General features: G+C 42.6%; 1 protein-coding gene across 1 annotated transcript in view; it reads left to right on the top strand.

The window, feature by feature from the left end:
- LOC127486657 (putative ATP-dependent RNA helicase DDX60) overlaps nt 1-19,534 on the top strand; it is a 101,313-nt gene that overhangs the window by 31,879 nt on the left and 49,900 nt on the right. Inside the window, 7 exon segments of the mRNA XM_089303228.1 lie at nt 69-224; nt 1,670-1,772; nt 8,649-8,764; nt 11,593-11,759; nt 14,211-14,351; nt 15,413-15,637; nt 19,181-19,336. Coding sequence (XP_089159354.1) covers nt 69-224; nt 1,670-1,772; nt 8,649-8,764; nt 11,593-11,759; nt 14,211-14,351; nt 15,413-15,637; nt 19,181-19,336 — 1,064 coding nt within the window.

Raw genomic sequence — 19,534 nt, 5'->3', positions numbered from 1 at the left:
CAGACACCTGTAACACATAAATTCAGACTTTGATTATGAATTGGAATCTGTTACCTTCTCCTCCCTAGGACTGGACTTGGAATTGGGTGACGCTCTGATGCACGCATATCACAAGCTGTGGAACACAACGTTAGCCTTGTCAGAGGGTGGTGACTTTGGAGACTCCATGCCCGTGAGGACAACTTCCAGACTGTTCCTTACACAGAAGGAAACATTGCCTAAAGGTGCTGACAGTTTGCTAGAAAAGATTTGCTTGTTATTTGAAAGACAAAATGGCACAGAGAGAGAGGGAGAGGAGAGAGATCTTCCATCTGCTTTTTCACTTTCCAAATGGCTGCAACCACTGGGCTGGTCCAGGCTGAAGCGAGGAGTCAGAAACTCCATCCAGGTCTCCAACTGAGGTGACAGGGACCAAGCACTTGGGACATCTTCTGTTACTTTTCCAAGAGCATTAGCAGGGAGCTGGATCAGAAGTGGAGCAGCTGGAACAGCACTCATGAGATGCTGATGTTGCAAACAGCTTTAACTTGCTGCACCACAGTGCCAGCCCCAATAGTTTTTTAAAAGTGGATCTCATTCCAGATGGAAAGAGATTAGCAGTGCAATCCTTGTTTAGAAAATAGGTCTGGTCTTTATAAGTTTTGCCTTTTGGCTGGGATAGTCATACTGAATAGCTTCTACTCCTCTAGCAACTCCTTTGCCTTGCGATTGTTTTTATTTATTTTTCTAGTTGGTTTCCCAATCAACCTTGCTGGTGGTATTATCAATCTCATTTTAGAGGTAAGATCTTGGGAAGGTTGTTGTAGATCACACAGCAAATTCATGGAAGAGAGAGGATTTGAATCCGTGTCTGTCTGTCTCCGTAGTCAGGTACAGAAAACGTTGTCATAGCTTTACTACTTTTTTTTTACCAAAGGCAACTTTTTCCCTAAAGCTCTATGAAGAAGTAGCTTAAATTTAAATAGGTCTTAAGGTGTTGTGATTGACACATCAGATGAGTCCATTCATGCAGAAAAAGGTTTGGGATTTGAATGAAATATACAAAAGTTCTTTTGAATTTTCGCTAGCCCGAGATGTGGAAATAAATTAATGCACTTTTTGGTACCGATGTTTAAATTTAAAACATTTTTATTAAACAAATTTATTTCTCTTGGTTTGGCCTATGGAAAAATAAGCAGAGATCTTTCTGTGGTCTAGAATAAATATTTGTCTTTTCTAGGTTACATAGTGATTCTTTGACTCTTAAAATAAATTCTACCTAACTCCATTCAGATATGAGGAGCTTTCAAAAAAATTAATGGAAAATGAGTATTAGGGAAAAACTATGTGGGATTTCAAACAACTTTGCACCAAAATGAACTTATCTTTTAGTATCCTCACACTTTAAATAGTTCATGGAAAATGGAATTTTAAAACAAACTTACATTTTGCCAGATTTTGAAATCTACACCTATGAGTATTTACATTTGTGACTTAATATGTGGAGCAGAAATGTGATTTGAACGCCTACTTTGTAGAAATTCTATTCAGTTTCTATTTATTTGGTAATGAGAGATTACTTAGATTACTTAGGCTTAGTTTTGCTATTGCAGAAATGCCTGCATCAGAATGGTGAATTTTAATTAGAGTTTAGTGTTCAAATATCAATTGTATTTCTGAATATTGCCAGGATCAAATCAAGAAATTCCCAAGCTTGGACTAATTCCTCTGAAATCCGAGGTTATAGAAGATTACGCTGGAGATATTTGGTCCGAACTACCTTTTGTAAGCAGGTATTTATCTTGCTTGTAATAGCTCTGTGGCTGTAACCAAATATCTTTTTTTAAACTTTTATTTAATGAATATAAATTTACAAAGTACAGCTTATGGATTACAATGCCAAATATCTTTGAGTATGGTGGACTGCATCTATTGTATGTGGTGAAAATTCACATTGAGAGATACTTTTTTTTCAACTTGATTGATTGGTATGATTTTAAAAACATTTATGTGTTTGCTTTAAATGACTCTACACTGCTTACATATCTTTACCTTTTTCTCCATAATAATGTCATCATAATTAATAGTATAATGAAAGCAGTGGGTTGTTGAGGTGTGGCTGTAGCAAGACCATAAAAATTCAAGGCCTGATGTTGGATACATCATCTATGTGGATCTTAAAGTCAGCAAAAATGATCAGTGAGAACAAGGAGGTGACAAAGAGAATTGTTGGGTGGCTGGGTTCAGGTTCTTATCTGTAATGCAAGAAAGAATTTGATCTTTAGATGTGAGTAAAGGTTGGCAGAGGAATAAGATTGATTATCCATAAAGTGAAAGTACACACTCAACAGGAAGCGCAGGTGTACCTGAGAGTGAGCTGCACCCAGCCAGGTTTGAGTTACCTCTTTTAGATGAAATTGAGAGATGGGAAGGATAGAATATTCTTAGGAGGTGTTATGTGGGGCAGGGTTTTCTAGGGGTAGGGGGAGAGTCGATATTTGGGCACCTCCCATTTACTTGCCTTTTTAGGAAGTCTTGGAAGAGTCTGGTGTCAGGCACGTGGAGGGAGTGAAGTGTCAGCAGTGATGTCATTGTAACTGGTTGTGGGTATGGTCAGCAGTCATAGGTTCCAGGCAGTTCTGTGGTGATTGTGATTTTGGTTACGTTAGCCGCAGCACAAAAAGGGAGGGATTTGGGGAGTAGGTGAGGTCCTGGGGGAGGGGCTGGTGGCGCCTGTGACAAGGTGATTCAGCAGAGAAGGTTGTTGGAGTTTTTTTAAATTAATTTATTTATTTGAAAGGCAGAGTTACAGAGAGGCAGAGGCAGAGGGGAAGAGAGAGAGAGAGAGAGAGAGAGAGAGAGAGAGGTCTTCCATCTGCTGGTTCCCTCCCCAGATGGCTGCAATGGGTGGAATTTCACCAATCTGAAGCCAGAAGCCAGGAGTTTCTTCCAGGTCTCCCACGCGGGTACAGGGACCCAAGCACTTGAGCCATCCTCCACTGCTTTCCCAGGCCACAGCAGAGAGCTGGATCAGAAGTGGAGCTGGGAATGGAACCAGTGCCCTTATGGGATGCCGGTGCTGCAGATGGCAGCTTTACCTGCTATGCCACAGCGCTGGCCAGGATTATTGGATTAACATGAAGTAAGGTTGCTCCACACCTTTATTTGCTAGAATTGTCAGTGTCACATTGGAGGCATAGGTTTCCGTGTTGTAGAAGTGGGGACGGTGTTCTTGAGACAGCAGTTAAGTGTACTAAAGGCTCAAGAGTAAGAGGATAATTGGTTGAAAAATTAGCCAAACTAGGCCGGCGCTGCGGCTCACTAGGCTAATCCTCTGCCTAGCGGCGCCGGCACACCGGGTTCTAGTCCCGGTCGGGGCGCCGGATTCTGTCCCGGTTGCCCCTCTTCCAGTCCAGCTCTCTGCTGTGGCCCGGGAGTGCAGTGGAGGATGGCCCAAGTGCTTGGGCCCTGCACCCCATGGGAGACCAGGAAAAGCACCTGGCTCCTGGCTCCTACCATCGGATCAGTGCAGTGCGCCGGCCGCGGCGGCCATTGGAGGGTGAACCAACGGCAAAAGGAAGACCTTTCTCTCTGTCTCTCTCTCACTGTCCACTCTACCTGTCAAAAAAAAAAAAAAAAAAATTAGCCAAACTGAAGAGATAACAAAGGAAGCAGAAAAAATTCCAAATGTAAATGTGTATATGGCAGACAGAATAAAGCAAATCCTTGTGAAAGTAGCAAATTACTTTGCAAATGGTATGTTTTAAAATATCTATATTTATAAAAAATCAAAGTCTCTCTGTACATAACACCATGCCATAAGTCAAATCTTGGTGGTCAGAAATCTAAATGTGAAAGACAACAGTCACATTTTCAGAAGACAATACAGGAAAATACCTTTATGGTGCCAGAGTAGAGACGTCATGGCCTTCAAAGACAGTATAAAACTCCAAGTCATTAGGAAAATAAGGATACATTTGACATTATAAAAATCAATAATAACAAAACAGATTTTGGAAGTCATTTAGAAGGTATATAAGCATCACAGGGTTAGCATAAAAGATTTAGGATAAAGATGTCCTAGAACTCATGAGAAAGACAGGAATGAGACAGTAGAGAAAGAGGAATAGGGAGAAATAGGTCATTAATAGAGAAGCTAGTGGGGAATGGCCCGTAAAACTGTAAAAAGATATCTAAAGGTCCTTGTGCATCTAAGAAATGAAAATTAAAGCTACAGCGAGGCCCTATTCAACACTCTTCCTTTTGATAAAATTTATGACTAAGTAAGGCCAAAGGTGTGAGGCAGTGGGCACGCTGGTGGCAGAAACAGAACCAGTAAAAGCTACACAGGTTCAAGATGTGCTGTGTCCGCAACCTGCAGCTTCCCTGGAGAAACTCTGATTCTCTGAGTGAGGTGAGTTTGCATCAGTGTCACTGCAGGATTGTTTATATAGATGCAAGCCATCTGTAGGACAAGGAAAAGAATATTGTGGAACAGAATATAAACTAAAAAATATTTGTTGAGAGGCGGACACAGACACACAGAGAAAGAAACAGAGACTCACACACACACACACACACACACACACAGCTCTCCTCTATTGAGTCACTCCCCAGATGCCTGCAATAACTGGGTTTGGACTGGGCTGCTGCCCATCCAGTGTCTGCATTTACAGGAAGCCAGAGTCAGGAGCTGGAGCCAGGAATCGAATCTGGGTATTTCCAATGTGGGTGTTTTAACCGCTGGGCTAAATGCCTGCCCCAGTAGTGGGATATTCTTACAATGCAGTACTCCACAGTAAAAATAAATAACTGCATATACATACACACACAGCCATGCACGCATCCACACGGGTGAATTTCCAAACCACACTGCTTATGTAGCTAAGTAAGTTAGAGAGTGTTGTGACTCTCATATCATTTATGGGCACGCTACTTGTTTTTTTTTTTTTTTTTTTTTTTTTTTTGACAGGCAGAGTGGATAGTGAGAGAGAGAGACAGAGAGAAAGGTCTTTTCTTCCTTTTGCCATTGGTTCACCCTCCAATGGCCACCATGGCTGGCGCGCTGCGGCCGGCGCACCACGCTGATCCGAAGGCAGGAGCCAGGTGCTTCTCCTGGTCTCCCATGGGGTGCAGAGCCCAAGCACTTGGGCCATCCTCCACTGCCTTCCCGGGCCACAGCAGAGAGCTGGCCTGGAAGAGGGGCAACCGGGAAAGAACCCGGCACCCTGACCAGACTGGAACCTGGTGTGCTGGTGCCGCTAGGTGGAGGATTAGCCTATTGAGCCGCGGCGCTGGCCAGGGGCACACTACTTGTAATGTATGCACATTTATATTGTGCATGGGCATGATATACATATAAGGAAGAAGCTGCTTCTTAGAAGAGAGAATGAGGGGTAGTCTTTGATGCAGCAGCTTAACTCACCACTTGGGATGCCTGCAATCAGAGTGCCTGGTTCAAGGGTCAGCCACTGCACTTCCAATCCTGCTTCCTGCTACTGTGCATCCTGGGAGACCGCAGATGATGGTTAAGGTCCATGAGTCCCTGCCACCCACTTGGGAGACCTGGATGGAGTTCTGGCTCCTTGCTTTGGCCTGGCCCAACCCTGGCTGTGTGGGCATTTGAGGAGCAAACCAGTGGATAGAAGATTGTTTTCTATCTCTGTCTCTTGTCTCTGTCTCTCGCTCTCTGATTCTTTCAAGGCAAAAAAAAAAAAAAAAAAGACATAAACATAAAAAAAGAGAAGAATGGAATTTCTGAGAAATATATAGGGGGCTTCAAATATATCTACAGTGGTTTATTTTTTCTTTCTTCATTTGACAGATAGGGTTAGACAATGAGAGAGAGAGACAGAGAGAAAGGTCTTCCTTCCGTTGTTTCTCTCCCCAAATGGCCGCTATGGCCAGAGCTGTGCCCGATCCGAAGCCAGGAGCCAGGTGCTTCCTCCTGGTCTCCCACGCGGGTGCAGGGGCCCAAACACTTGGGCCATCCTCCACTGCCTTCCTGCGCCATAGCAGAGAGCTGGACTGGAAGAGGAGCAACTGAGACTAGAACCTGGCGCCCATATTGGATGCCGGTGCCACAGGCGGAGGATTAACCAAGTGAGCCACAGCGCCAACTCTTATTTTTTTTAAAATCAATGAAATCTGAAACAAACCTGGAAAAAAATTATCAGTTATCAAAATGAGTTGCCATCTCCTTGGTCAACCAATCTCATGACTTGAGGATGAACTGTCGCAAGTATCAAATTCTTAACTCCAGCTACCAGATAAGAATTGGCTGAAAATTCTGTGACTCATGTATTTTTTTTTTAAGATTTATTTATTTATTTGAATGGCAGAATTACAGAGAGGCAGAGGCAGAGGCAGAGAGAGAGAGAGAGAGAGAGAGAGAGAGGTCTTCCGTCCACTGGTTCACTCCCTAGATGGCTGCAAATGGCCAGAGCTGGGCTGATCTGACGCCAGGAGCCAGAAGCTTCTTCCAGGTCTCCCATGCAGGTGCAGGGGCCCAAACACTTGGGCCATCTTCCACTGCTTTCCCGGGCCACAGCAGAGAGATGGGTCGGAAGTGGAGCAGCTGGGTCTTGAACCGGCGCCATTATGGGATGCTGGCCCTGCAGGCGGCGGCTTTACCCGCTGCCCCACGGCACTGACCCCGTGACTCGTATCTTGAATCTGCTCTCAGTTGCTGTCTCCTGGGCCCCGTAAACTCACTGTGTGCAATGCCAGCGCCCACTGACCTCACAGGCACCTAGAGGTCCCACCGTGCATCTCTATCATTCTCTCTTCTCTCTCCATGTTTTTCTCATCATCCTTGGCGATGTCCTTGACTTCCCTTTCTGTTTCTCATCTAATCTGGCAGCGAAATCTGTTCTTGTTCCTGCAAGATGCTTCCAGAGCCTGGCCTTCCTTGCTCACCCTGTAGCTGTGCGATCGGCCCCCCATCACCCCAAGTGATCTCCTTCACAGTGGTGTCCAAACATCCGCTGCGGGGAGAGATCAGTTTGTTTCTCCCTGCTCAAACCTGCTAAGGAGCCTGACTCCCTCAGATGGAAAGGACTCCAGGATCTGCTGCTCTGTCCTCTGTCTTACTCTCCCTGCCCCCTTAACCTCATTTGAGCCTAATCTGTCCCCCTCTGAGTACTCCTCCAGGCTGGCCTCCCGCTGTTTCTTGTACACAATTGCTCTCCCAGCTCACAGCCTTTCTATTTTTTTTTTTTTTAAGATTTATTTTATTTATATGAAAGACAGAGTCACAGAGAGGTAGAGCCAGAGAGAAAGAGAGGGAGGGAGAGAGGGAGGGAGGGAGAGAGAGAGAGGCCCTCCATCTGATGGTTCACCTCCAAAGGACTGCAACAGCCAGAGCTGAGCTGATGTGGAGGCAGGAGCCAGGAGCCTCCCACGGGTCTCCCATGCAGGCACAGGGGCCCAAGCACCCGGGCCATCCTCCACTGCTCTCCCAGGCCACAGCAGAGAGCTGGATCGGAAGTGGAGCAGCCAGGACTTGAACCGGCCCCCATATGGGATGCTGGCACTGCGCCACTGCGTTGGCCCCCTCACAGCCTTTCTGCCTGTGTTTCTGTTGGTTGGCAATGTTCTGAGCCAGACGACTTTGTACCCTCTGCTCCCATAGCTTCTCAGCCAGGCATTCTTCACCACTCTGCTTTAAGTGGCACCTTCTCCTCCTCCTCCTCTGTCTCTCTGTGTGATTTTTAATCTGTATCACGCACCATCTACCACAGTGTGTATTTTACCTTTGTATCTCTTTATTGTCTGTCAGTCTCTGTGAACACATGAACTCTGTAAAGGGCTCATGTCTGGCCTAGTGTTTAACATGATCCTGTGCTTCTAGGAGCACCTAGATTCACTTCCTGGCTCTGTTCCCGATTCTGGTGCCATGTTTCCGTGCACCCTGAAAGACAGCAGTGATGGTTCAGGTAGTTGAATTCCTGATACCCATGTGGGAGGCTGGATTAAATTTCTGGCTCCCAGTTTTAGCCCAGGCCGGCCCCAGCCAGTAGGGAGTAACCAGTGGTGGGCACATTGTCTGTCTGTCTCTCTGCCTTTCAAATAAAATAAATAAATAAACACTCATTGAAGAGATTTTTATTCTATTTTGTACGCTGATATGTTCTTAGCATCCATAAGAGTTTCTGGCATATAATTAGGACTTAATGGATGTCTTATGAATGAATGCATGGTAGATTCATGGTTATCATTTATTCTCTAATATTTTCTCTATGTTTGAAATATTACACAAATACACATACATACACACAAATAAAAACGCTGCTTTTTTAAAAAAGATTTATTTATTTATTTGAAAGTTAGAGAGGGAGACACACACACACACACAGAGAGAAAGAGAGAGAGAAAGAGAGAGAGAGAGGTCTTCCTTCTGCTAATTCACCCCCCAAATGCCTGCAACACCAGGGGTTGGCCAGGTGGAAGCAAGGCGTTTGGAATCCAATCCAGGTCTCCCACAAGTATACTTGACCCATCATCAGCTGCCTTCCATTGTGGGTTAGCAGGAAATTGCAATCAGAATGGGAGCTGGGACACAAACCGAGGTGCCTGGGTATGGGATACAAGCATCTCAAGTGGGGTCTTAGTTGAACACTGACCTACACATGTGTTTTCTAAATTATACTCCCTCCCTCCCACCGCAGTGATGACCCAGCTATCACCTGTCTTTCTAAGAAGAGAGAGTTTGATGAGCTCATACATTGGCATTCCTCTCAACCTCTAAGTGATGATTTTGAAAGGACAAGAAACAGCGATAGTGGTGAGTATAATTCATACTAGGGAATGTTTCCAGCAGTTTTCTTGTTTAAACAAGCATCATGTGTAGAAGGGAAAAATTACTCATCTGGGGATAGTGACGTCTCACTTACAGTCTCCTCTCTCTCTACCACTGTATGCACTCCCAGTGGCTTGGAGATACAGAAATGGGCAAAAGCTAGTTTCTGTAGGATGAACAATTCTCATAAATCCATTGAGGGGAAAAAAGTCATTGTGTGCAGCCAAGTCATTGTGCCTAGCTTTCTAATTTTCTTAGATTGTTACAACAGTTACTTTATATGTTATTGTTGAAATTCCTTTTGTTCTTTGCTGGTTTGCATAAAAGTCCCCACTGTATTGTTTCACAGGACCTGGTGTTTATATTAATCAGGCACATAGTGTTGTAATTGCCAAAATTAATAATTGTATTTATTACTTGTTATAAAACATTGGTTCATAATTGTATTCATTAATAAAAAATATTTAAATCACCAAAGAATTATTTTGGGTGGTAAGACACCATGAACCAATATAGTTTGTAAACTTGTCTTCTTGGATTTCAAACTGGTGAGGAAAATGGATAGAGGTGTGTATACACAGATACATACAGAGAAAAAGACCAATGACGCATAAGTACGATTCCTCAGGGCGTGGACACTAGCGGCCTGACTGGTGCTGCCAATCTCTGGATGTATTCAGTGTCTGAATTCAGGCGTGCCCTGTCCCTGTCCTTGGCTCTGTGCTGGGCTCTGGACTTGGTCTTGTAGCACTCCTAGGGCAGAGGGAGAGGCGGGATGAGAGCAGCCATGAGAGAGGTCCTTACTGAAAATTCTAGGGAGTGGTACAGCTGGGAGCAAAAGGCAGGGAGGGAGGTGTCCAGGTGTCCGTCGGGAGGACTGGGGGCGACTCTAGCCACACCCGAACCATGCGGAGAGTCCTGCCGGAAGTGGAACAGGCTGTGACCGGAAGTGAGGCGGGCTGTGACCGGAAGTGGGAAGGGCTGGTGACCGAAGCAGCCCGAGAGCCCCAGTGACGTCAGACAAGTCGGTGAGGCGCTAGGGGTTTCGTCTTTCCCAGAACCGAAGAGCAAGGGGAGGCTGCTTAAACGTCTGCCCGGGGGAGCCTGGCGCTCAGGTACTTGTTTAAGGGGAAGGATTTTTGCTTCCACCTTCGTCGTGCGCTCCGTGGCTGGGTGGCCCGCTGGGGCCTTGAGCAGCTGGAACTGCGTTCCTGGCTTCTGGCATCTTCCGTTCAGTTCTCGTAGCGCGGTCCCAGGAACGGCCTCAGAGCAGTCGGGGAGTTAGAGGGAGAGCGGAGCTGTGGTTTGAACTGGACGTGCCCGCTTAATGCAGTGATGATGCTGAGGGCGTGGGGCTGCCTTCCGACGGTGGTTCTCAGCGGGGTTGGTTGCTGGAGCCCGGTTGGACCCCCGTTGCTCTGTAGCTTCCTGGCTCAGCTGCCCTGCAGCCCTCCTCCACCTGAGCTCCGTTCCCTGCCTCGACCCTCAGCATGGCCTGAACCATGGGGCTGCCCAATGTGGGCGTGATGCAGAGTAATCCTTTTTTCTTCCTGAAGTTAGTTTTCTTTTTAAAGATTTACTTATGTATTTGAAAGGCAGAGTTGGAGCGAGGAGAGGCAGAGAGAGAGAGAGAGAGGGGTCTTCCATCCGCTGGTTCACTCCCCAGGTGACTGCAGTGGCTGGAGCTGCACCGATCCGAAGCCGGGAGCCAGGAGCTTCTTCCAGGGCTCCCACGTGGGTGCAGAGGCCCCCTGAAGTTAGTTTTCTCAGGTATTTTGTTCTAATGATAAAAAGCTGGCAAAAACACCTGCTCAGGCCTCTGAATTTCTTCTGGACGTGGAATATGTAGTAGGTGTGGATGGGTGAGTTGCTGACACTCACCCTGAGGCCATGGGTGTTGCCAGCGATAAACGCCTTTGAGTTCAGCGCTGCCGCAGGCTTAGAGTGGTCTGGGAACTGGTGACATCTTGTTTCCAGAGTCCATTCTCTCCTAGAGCAAGAATCTGGCTGAGTGGTTGTAGCCAAATGTTTCTGGCCAAATTTGGGTATAGTTTTCAGAAACTCTGTTTCCGAGTTCATGCAGTGCTCATGTGCTTCGTTTTTGATCCTGTGTCCAGAGACAGCAACCATGTCCAAGAGCAGGTGTTTTCTTTTGTGGCTTTGATACGCTGTAGGATGAGCAGGTCATATCTCACCCTCGACTTACTCTATGGGATGCACCCATAATGCTTAGTAGTTGTAATAAAATGAATAAGTAAATAACTGATTTGATTTTTAAAAAGATGTGTTTTATTTATTTGAAAGCAGAGTTACTGGGGGGGGGGGGGTCTTCCATCTGCTGGTTTTTTCTGCGAATGGCCACAACGGCTGGGCTGGGGCAGGCCAAAGCCAGGAGCCTGCAACTCCACCAGGATCTGCCACATGGGTGGCAGGGGCCCAAGTACTTGGACTGTCTTCAGCTGCCTTCCCAGGTGTATTAGCAGGAAGCGGGATCAGAAGTGGAACTGCCAGGACTTGTACTGGTGCTCATATGGGATGCTGGTGTTGCAAGCAGTGGATTAACTAACTCTGAGTCACAATGCCAGCCCCAAGAACAGATGCTAATTTGGATCATCTCATGATATTTAAATATGGTTCAATAATTTTACTTTACATTGCCACATCTCAATCTCTGTAATAGTAATAGCCTCTAATTAGAATATTATGAGTTTCTCAGGGGATTTGTCAAAGCCTTTCTCATGAATGCTCTAGGAGTGCAGCTTTTATATATCAACAGTAGAGTCATGATATTTTAATAACTTTATTTCCCTCAGCTAAATCCAAAGATGCCAAAGAAAGAAGAGATACACAGAAACTGTATCATTTTTATCATGTGTTTGGAAGGTCTTTGGTAGGAAGTAACAGATCAGTAAGGATTACAAAAGCGGGCTCGCTGCCATCTCCAGCAAATTCTTCCAGGCAGAAGAAAAGACAACATCAGGTGCGTTCTTGGGCTAGCGGAGCTCATTGCTGTGGGGGCTTGAGACTCTACTCCCACCCTGTGAGACCTGTGTTAGCTTTACTCAGCATGGCAACACTGGTAATCTCATGTTATTGGAGAAAAAAATATTTTGTTTAAAAAAATACTCCCAAGTACTAACCATGAATTATAACAGATAAAGGACCTTATTCTCCTTTTAGAACACTGGGAAAATGAAGGGAGGTGTAACGAAGAAAACAAAATCCTAATGGGACCGGCACAGAATTGAGCACTGGGAATGCTTTGGTGAATTCCCTCAGTCACACTTCTCTCCAGTGTTATTAAACATCTTTTGCAACATAATTTTGTGGATGGATACTCCTCCATAATATGGCAATGTCGTGGTTTGTTTAGTTATTTCTTTGTTGGAATATAGAAAAACAAGTAAGGAAAAGAAAAGAAAAATCCACATTCTCACGTCCCACAAGTAACTGTATGACTATTTTGGCATAAACCTGTGCAGTCCTATATTGTCTGTTGTTTTTTCTATATGTATTCCACATCTACTAATAGTATAGCTGACTTCTTTCTGTATCATTAAATATACAATAAATTCACAATAGTATGTTATTTCCCAAATTTTAAGCAACTTTAATAGAAAAATCCAGCACACACACACACACACACACAGCTAATTCAGGCTATTCAGAAAGGTACTTAAAGTGTGAAAAATAACTAACATTTTACCTTCTTCAAAGACCTGGTCCTATTAACTTTGGTGAACATCCTTCCAAATACTTACAGTCTATACACACTTACTAACACGCACAGTTTTACAGTTTACATATGGCTTTATACTTTTTTTTTCCCATTAAACAGTGTGCTTTCTAAAACTTTTTATTGCAATGAGTGAACAATAAACTTTCCCTTTTAATATTTGCATAATATTCCATGTTTATTTTTCTTTGTTTCCTTTTTAATCTTTAATATGTGTGCATTATTTTACTGTTATAACCCTGGTGCTCTTTTCTGTTTAACCACAGAGATACCCAGTATCATTCTGTGAGTGTGCCTGCTTTTTTGTTTAACATCATCTCAACAAGAGATTTTGATTGCAAATTCAAATACCAGTGATATGAGTATTAGTCTATTTGTGTTTCTTCCCCTGTGACTTTCTATTTTATCTCCTTTACTATTTGCCATTGTTATTATTATTTTGCTTATTGACTGCTAAACCCTATGATGAGGGAACTTCAGAAAGTCCGTGGGAGAGTGGGCCTTTGGCACAGTACTAAAGTTGCTGCTTGGGATGCCTGCATCCCGTGTTGGAGTGCTTGGTTCAAGTTCTGGCTGCTCTGCTCCTCATCCAGCTTCCTGATAGCGCACACCCTGGGAAGCAGCAGAGGATGACTCAAACACTGGGGTCCATGCCACTCAAATAGAAGACCTCAGCCCAGCCCAGCCCAGCCCTGACTATTGTGGGCATTTGGGGAGTGGACCAGCAGATGGGAGATCTCTTTTCATCTTTCTATCTTTCTGCCTTTCAAATAAAGTTTGAATTAATAGATATTGAAAAGTTTATGTTCAAATAAAATTAGATAACTTTATATCAGTGCAAAAATTTTGAAATCCAAGCATTTTTTAAAAAATAATATACATTTTGGTGCATTTCTGAAGCCCCCTCTGTATTTGCTTAAAAATTTTTTCTTAGTGCTCATTTTTGGTGCTTTAGGAAGTGCAGTCATGGGGCTGTTATCCTGTAGACCGTACTCTGCAAGCATACTTTCTCCTCTTGCGTAGGGTGTGCACTCCCCTGAGGAGCTGGTGTCATTTGCTAGTGCTCAGATATTCTTAGATGGCCTGTATTTCCATACTGGGGGTGGAAGGCTGGGCTAAGTAAAGATGCGCCCTGGGAACTGGACAAGAGAGTTAGCCAGAGAATGGCCATGGTGGCATTTTCCATTGCAAGCAGTATTCCAGCTATTGCAATTTTAGGTCTGATTTTTATCTATTCATAACTGCTTTCATCATATCCTGTTCTCTTGGCTACCACTGCACAAGAGTTGTATTTGATTTCTATACAGTGCAATGTGTCACACCCCAGGGAGTTTTTGTAATTTTACCAGTTGGTCTGGTCATATAAAAGATACTTATCCTCATTGGACCTTTGTTGGGTGTTTCTTAGACTCAGCACAGATCTGGACTGCCTAAACACTGGCTTTCAGTATAATGGACTAAGGGGTTAGCAGCTGAGAAGATAGAGAAAAGGAATAGCCAATTACCATCTTTGTGTATAAAAAAAGATATTTACATTTAATTCTTTGCAACACCAAAGGTCCAATTTGATGTCCTTAAGTGCTCTGAATGCTAAACTAATAGTCCAAGATATTAAATATTTCCTTCCAAATATAAAAAGTATTAATCTGGAAACAATTGCTTTTATGTTTATTTAATTTTATTTCTATTTTTTAGAAGAAAAATGCAGAAAAACTTATTGAAGAAAATCAAAAGAGACAACTAGCTAAACTAGAGAAAAAGGAGGAAGAGAGATGGAATAATTTGTCTCTATTGAAAAAGAAATTAAAGAGAATCTTCACTCTGGAATCAAAAGACTAGAAGATTTTCTCCAGATATGTGCTGTTAAATCTGTAAAATTTATTGCAGAAATGGTTGGATTGGATGCCTGTTTCAAATTATTGAAAGAATGCTGTCTAAAACCAGGTATATAAGGACATCAATTCTAGAAGTTTCTTGAAATCAGAGATTAATAAGGACAGCAAAAGAGCTGGCATTGATTCTTCTGTGATTATGGAACTCTTGTGAAGTCTTAGAAGGATTTCCTCTTGTTGGATCCACAGTTGTTTGTGTGTGAAAGGCATTGGTGGAAAGAGTCAACTCAGAAGTCAATGCAGCAGACAGTTCTTCATAGCCAGCTATTGGCCAAATACCATACACACACACACACACACACACACAAAATTGTTAAATTCTCACAATTCTTTGGGATAGGCTTCCTATCTTGATATAATACGTAAAGCCCTAGGAGAACCAATTATGTGCCTGAATGTCAGTGACACAGCAACATTTTTAATGAAAAGTTTACTTCAATCTATATGCACAAATTGAATAAGTAATAAATTGGGATATAACCACAGTGTCATGGCTGAAGGCCCAAGAATGAGCAATTTTGATTGGAGATAAGATAAAAAATATTTATCTCTTAATTGTGGTCACAGAAAAGTAATTATTAGAAGAGTAATAAAAGAGTATAGAATGGTCATGTTCTTAGGAAATTATTGTATCATTTTATGTAGATTATTTTGTTTAATCTTGATAATAGCCATGTGAGGTGAGCCCTGTGGTTAATATCTCCCTTATACAGAGAAAGAAAACAAGGCTGAGAGAAGTAATTTGCCATGTTTCTATGTCAGAAAAGGCACGTTAAGTTTGCATTTCAGGTGTGTGATGAATTTTGTGAATATGTGCCCTGTAGTTTTTGTCAAAGCAGGCTTCCTGTTTTTCGCTTGCTAAGTCTAGCAGCACTTTTAGAATCTAGGAGCCCACACTTTTAATTGTCATGCAGAACTGGGAGTTGTGAGTTCTTTGATTATTGTGAGTGGTTCATGTGAATATGCTTTCTTTAAAATCTTAAAATTAAGTCAGCGCTGGGGTAGAGTGTGGGTTGTTATCACTCTCTTGCTTCACTTAGGTCGTGCAATTATTTTACTTCAACAGAAGCAGAATCCAAAGATATAAATGTGGTAATTCAGATGATGAAGAGGATTCACATACTGCACGAGAAATACTCAGAATTGTTACAGAATACACACAGGCAAAAATTAGCCAAATATCTAAAATATATCGGGTTTGACAACTTGGCACACACGTTATGTCCTCAGGTAAATGCCATGGAAGATACTACTTGACATTCGTGTGAGTGTGTGTGTATGTGTGTGTCTGTGAAATATTTTATGGGATATATTGAGAATCAATACCTGTCACCAGAACTGTATATTCTGAATATATTGAGAATCAGTATACATTAGATTAAGCTAATAGTTCACAGTTAACCATGCATTATACTGTATAGACACAGGTCTAATGTTTATGACTGTGTATTTTTCTAGGATTCATATTTATCCACACAACCGACTTCCCATCTTACCCAGGATGCCAGGGCTATACACATCGGGTCCCTAGTTACCTCTGCTACTAGTTCCAACAGATTCTGTTGAGTACAGAGAACTATGTTTGCTGTGGAGTTTTGCGGCAGCTGTTTTCGGTAGTTCATCCCCTCAGCTCATAGCCGGGCTGCTGCTTTTCCCTGTGCCTGTGCCAGATGAATGCAACGCTGTGGTGAGTCTTCACTGGAGACCATCTAGTATTGTGTAGCCTTTCTTACACTCTTCTCCCTACCCAGGAAGCCACTAAGACATGTCCTTATTTCTCTCCTTTTTTTAATTTTAATGTATACAAATTTTGTGTATTTCATATATACGGATTAGGAACATGGTGATACTATACCCTCCTTCCCACCCATGCTCCAACTGTTCTTCCTCCTCCCTCTCCTGTTCCCACTCTCAACTTTTACAATGATATATTTTCAGTTTACTTGAAACTCCTAAGATTAACCCTGCTACACTAAATAGTTCAACAAATAGTATGAAAGAAAAAAAAAAAAAAAAACCACCATCCCTTAACAGTAGAGACAAGGGCTATAAACAGTCATCAAATCTCAAAATGTCAATTTAATTCCAATACATTACATTTTAAGTACTCTGTTAGTTACTACAGATCAGGAAAAACATATGGTATCTGTCTTTTTGGGACTGGCTTACTTCACCAAGTATAATGGTTTCCAGTTGCATCCATTTTGTTGCAAAAGTCAAGATTTCATTTTTTTTTATCACTGAGTGGTACTCCATAGTGTATATAAACCATAATTTCTTTATCTAGTCATCAGTTGTTGGACATCTGGGTTGATTCTGTATCTTGGCTATTGTGAATTGAGCTGCAAAGAACTGGGGTTACAGATAACTCTTACACATATGTCATTGTCTGAATTTTTTTGTTTGTATTTTATTCATATGTTCATTGTTTCAAAAATTTGTGTGCAAATTTCATAGAAGTGGAACACTTTTTGGTCATGGTTCTTGTCATGCCTTATCTTTAGTTAACTTTTAGAAGAGAATAAATCTTCCATACACTGATTCACTCCCATAATGGTTGTAATAGCTAGGCCTGGGCTAAGGTGAAGCCAGGAGCCAGGAACTCTATTCTGGTTTCCAATGTGGATCACAGATCCCTAAATACTTAGATCATCTTATGCTGCTTTCCCAGGTGCATTAGCAGAGAGATGGGACTGGAATATGGATGTTGACCTTGCAGGTGGAAGATTAACCCCTTGAGCCACAATGCTGGCCCCAGAGAAAAATTGTAGGTCAAAATATCTCTTCAAGGGGCCAGTGCTGTGGTATAGAGGGTTAAGCCACCACCTGCAGTGCCAGCATCCCATACGGGTGCTGGTTCAAGACCCAGCTGCTCCACTTCCAATCCAGCTCTCTGCTATGGCCTGGGAAAGCAATGGAAGATGGCCCAAGCTCCTGGGTCCTGGCTTCGGATAAGCACAGCTCTAGCCATGGTGCTCAGTTGGGGAGTGAACCAGCAGATGGAACACCTCTCTCTCTCTCTCTCTACTTCTGCCTTTCTCTCTCTGTAAGTCTGCCTTTCAACTAAATAAATTTTTTAAAAAAATCTCTTCAAGTAATGCCTTTAAAATAGTGTTTTTAGAAATTATGAAGACATGCTTGGGGTACTGCATGGTCTTAGAGTGGAGATATTTCTGTAAGTAGAGAAATATAAGGGATGTGGGGAGAGATACCAGCTCAGGGTGAGAAGCCAAAAAGAGGAGATATAGGTAGCTCTCCACTTCCTATGCCAAATCTCCCCATTTTAGGCTTTCTGACTTTCCTTACGCTTCACTGGGACCCCCGTCTTTGCTAGGTTAGCCTTGCTAGGAATCTCAGCAGGGCCTGTGGCCCCTTCCTTGGTGTATCTCGCTCTGCTCATCTCAGGAATACTTTCAACCAGTCTTTGGTGATTCTGTAGATTCACTAAGGGTCTGAGGTCAGGTTTCCTATCATGCAAACATGGAAGGAGCCCTACATCTCTGTTCCCCAAGTGCCACAGACAAAATTTAACTATCCCATCTAATAAGCCTTCTATCAGGAAGACTGACATATTTAAGAAGGCCTTTGAAGCCATGAGGATAGAGAAACTAATTTCATTGGAAAGAATTATCTTAATGCAGGATGTGAACATCAAGAGTGGAAATTATGAGTCTGTCACACAAATCCCTTCCTTTGGTTATTCTATGCCTACCTTATGTTGCACAGGTATAGGGTTTGTCTGAAGGGAGGAGAGCTGTTCCTCACTCCTTTAAGAGACTTGGAGACCTATAAGCTCTAGGAAAGCAACTCTCTCTCTAAAAAAATAAAACAAGAAAACCTTGATGGTGATGATCAGAACGGGAATCTAGCTATTTCCAACAGCTGTAGATTTGAAATAGGATATTTGCTTAAACATTGCATGACCAAAACTGCTATTACTTTTTAATTTCTTAAATGAGAAAGTAAATAAATTTTAAAAAGCTTGTTTTTAAACATTTTCCATTAATGTTTTTGGCAATTTTTAAATGAAGTCTTCTCTGCTCCAAGCCATCATTGTGTCCAAACATGTCTTGGTGTTGATTGACAGTGAGAACACTTTGGCACAGAAGTTTATGTTTTCCATGCATGGCTAATATGATCATAATCCAGTTTTGTCAGAACTCTGAGAATGGAGGCTCAGCCAAGCACGTGAATTTCCTGTGATGTTGAGGCCCTGTAGTAAGAGCTGTTGACCCATTGGGTGGAATTCTCTGAGTAAAATAGTTTGACTTGTAAGATGATAGGTATTTGTTATATAGATCTTTACAGAGATATTTATTTTTACCAAAGATGCCTTTTTAAGGTCAGAAAAAATTCCTTAAAGGAAATACAGTTTTAGTGTGTGTGAGTGTGTGTGTGTGTGTGTAATAATTGTGGAACAGTTATCAAAGATTTTACTAATTTGTAACAAAAGATCAATTTCATATTGTCTTTTACTTATATGCCATGGAAAATGATCTTGCCATAAAAATGATATTTAAAAAATTATACTGAATATAGCCTCAATGTTCCCTGTGCTATTGTAATGATATATTAAGTTGAGTGGCACTTTTACCCTCTGGTAACTCCAAAATTGGGTTATCCAGTTTTAAGAGTTGCAGCTTATTGAAAGAACATGAAAAAATAATCTCACTGAGGCAAAGCAAACTACAACAGGATTGGGAATAATTCCTGCATGCCCAGGTTAGGAATTGTAAAGTCGTACAGAGGTCTAATGCACCATACTTATTTTAGGGGAAGGAGTCAGGTGCTGGGAAGGATATTTCTAAATACTCAGTTCACATGGGAGCCGCTCGGTTTCAGTTAACGCACATGGGCCCTTACTTGTTCCGAGAAGAAAGAAGTGATCCAGATCGCCGGGTGCATCATTTTATACCGGACACGTGGCAGGTATTTCTCTAAAAGATCTGTCGTATGGAAAGGCAAAGACGCTTCGGTGAAACTGTGTGTTCAGACCTCATTGTGTGCGACAAATTTTGAAAATGCCTGTTGTTCTAGAAAGCGACTTAATGACAAGAAAAGTAAATCATGTCTTGGCCCAAGAGATAAAGCAATGCAGTGACGAGTCAGTTGAGTGACAGATACACT

The sequence above is a fragment of the Oryctolagus cuniculus genome, chromosome 8, assembly GCF_051225735.1.
Source record: "Oryctolagus cuniculus isolate XC-2025 breed Fujian yellow rabbit chromosome 8, ASM5122573v1, whole genome shotgun sequence".
In the NCBI taxonomy this organism is placed as follows: Eukaryota; Metazoa; Chordata; class Mammalia; order Lagomorpha; family Leporidae; genus Oryctolagus; species Oryctolagus cuniculus.
The sequence above is the reverse complement of the archived record's forward strand: the minus strand, read 5'-3'. Positions and strand labels throughout refer to the sequence as shown.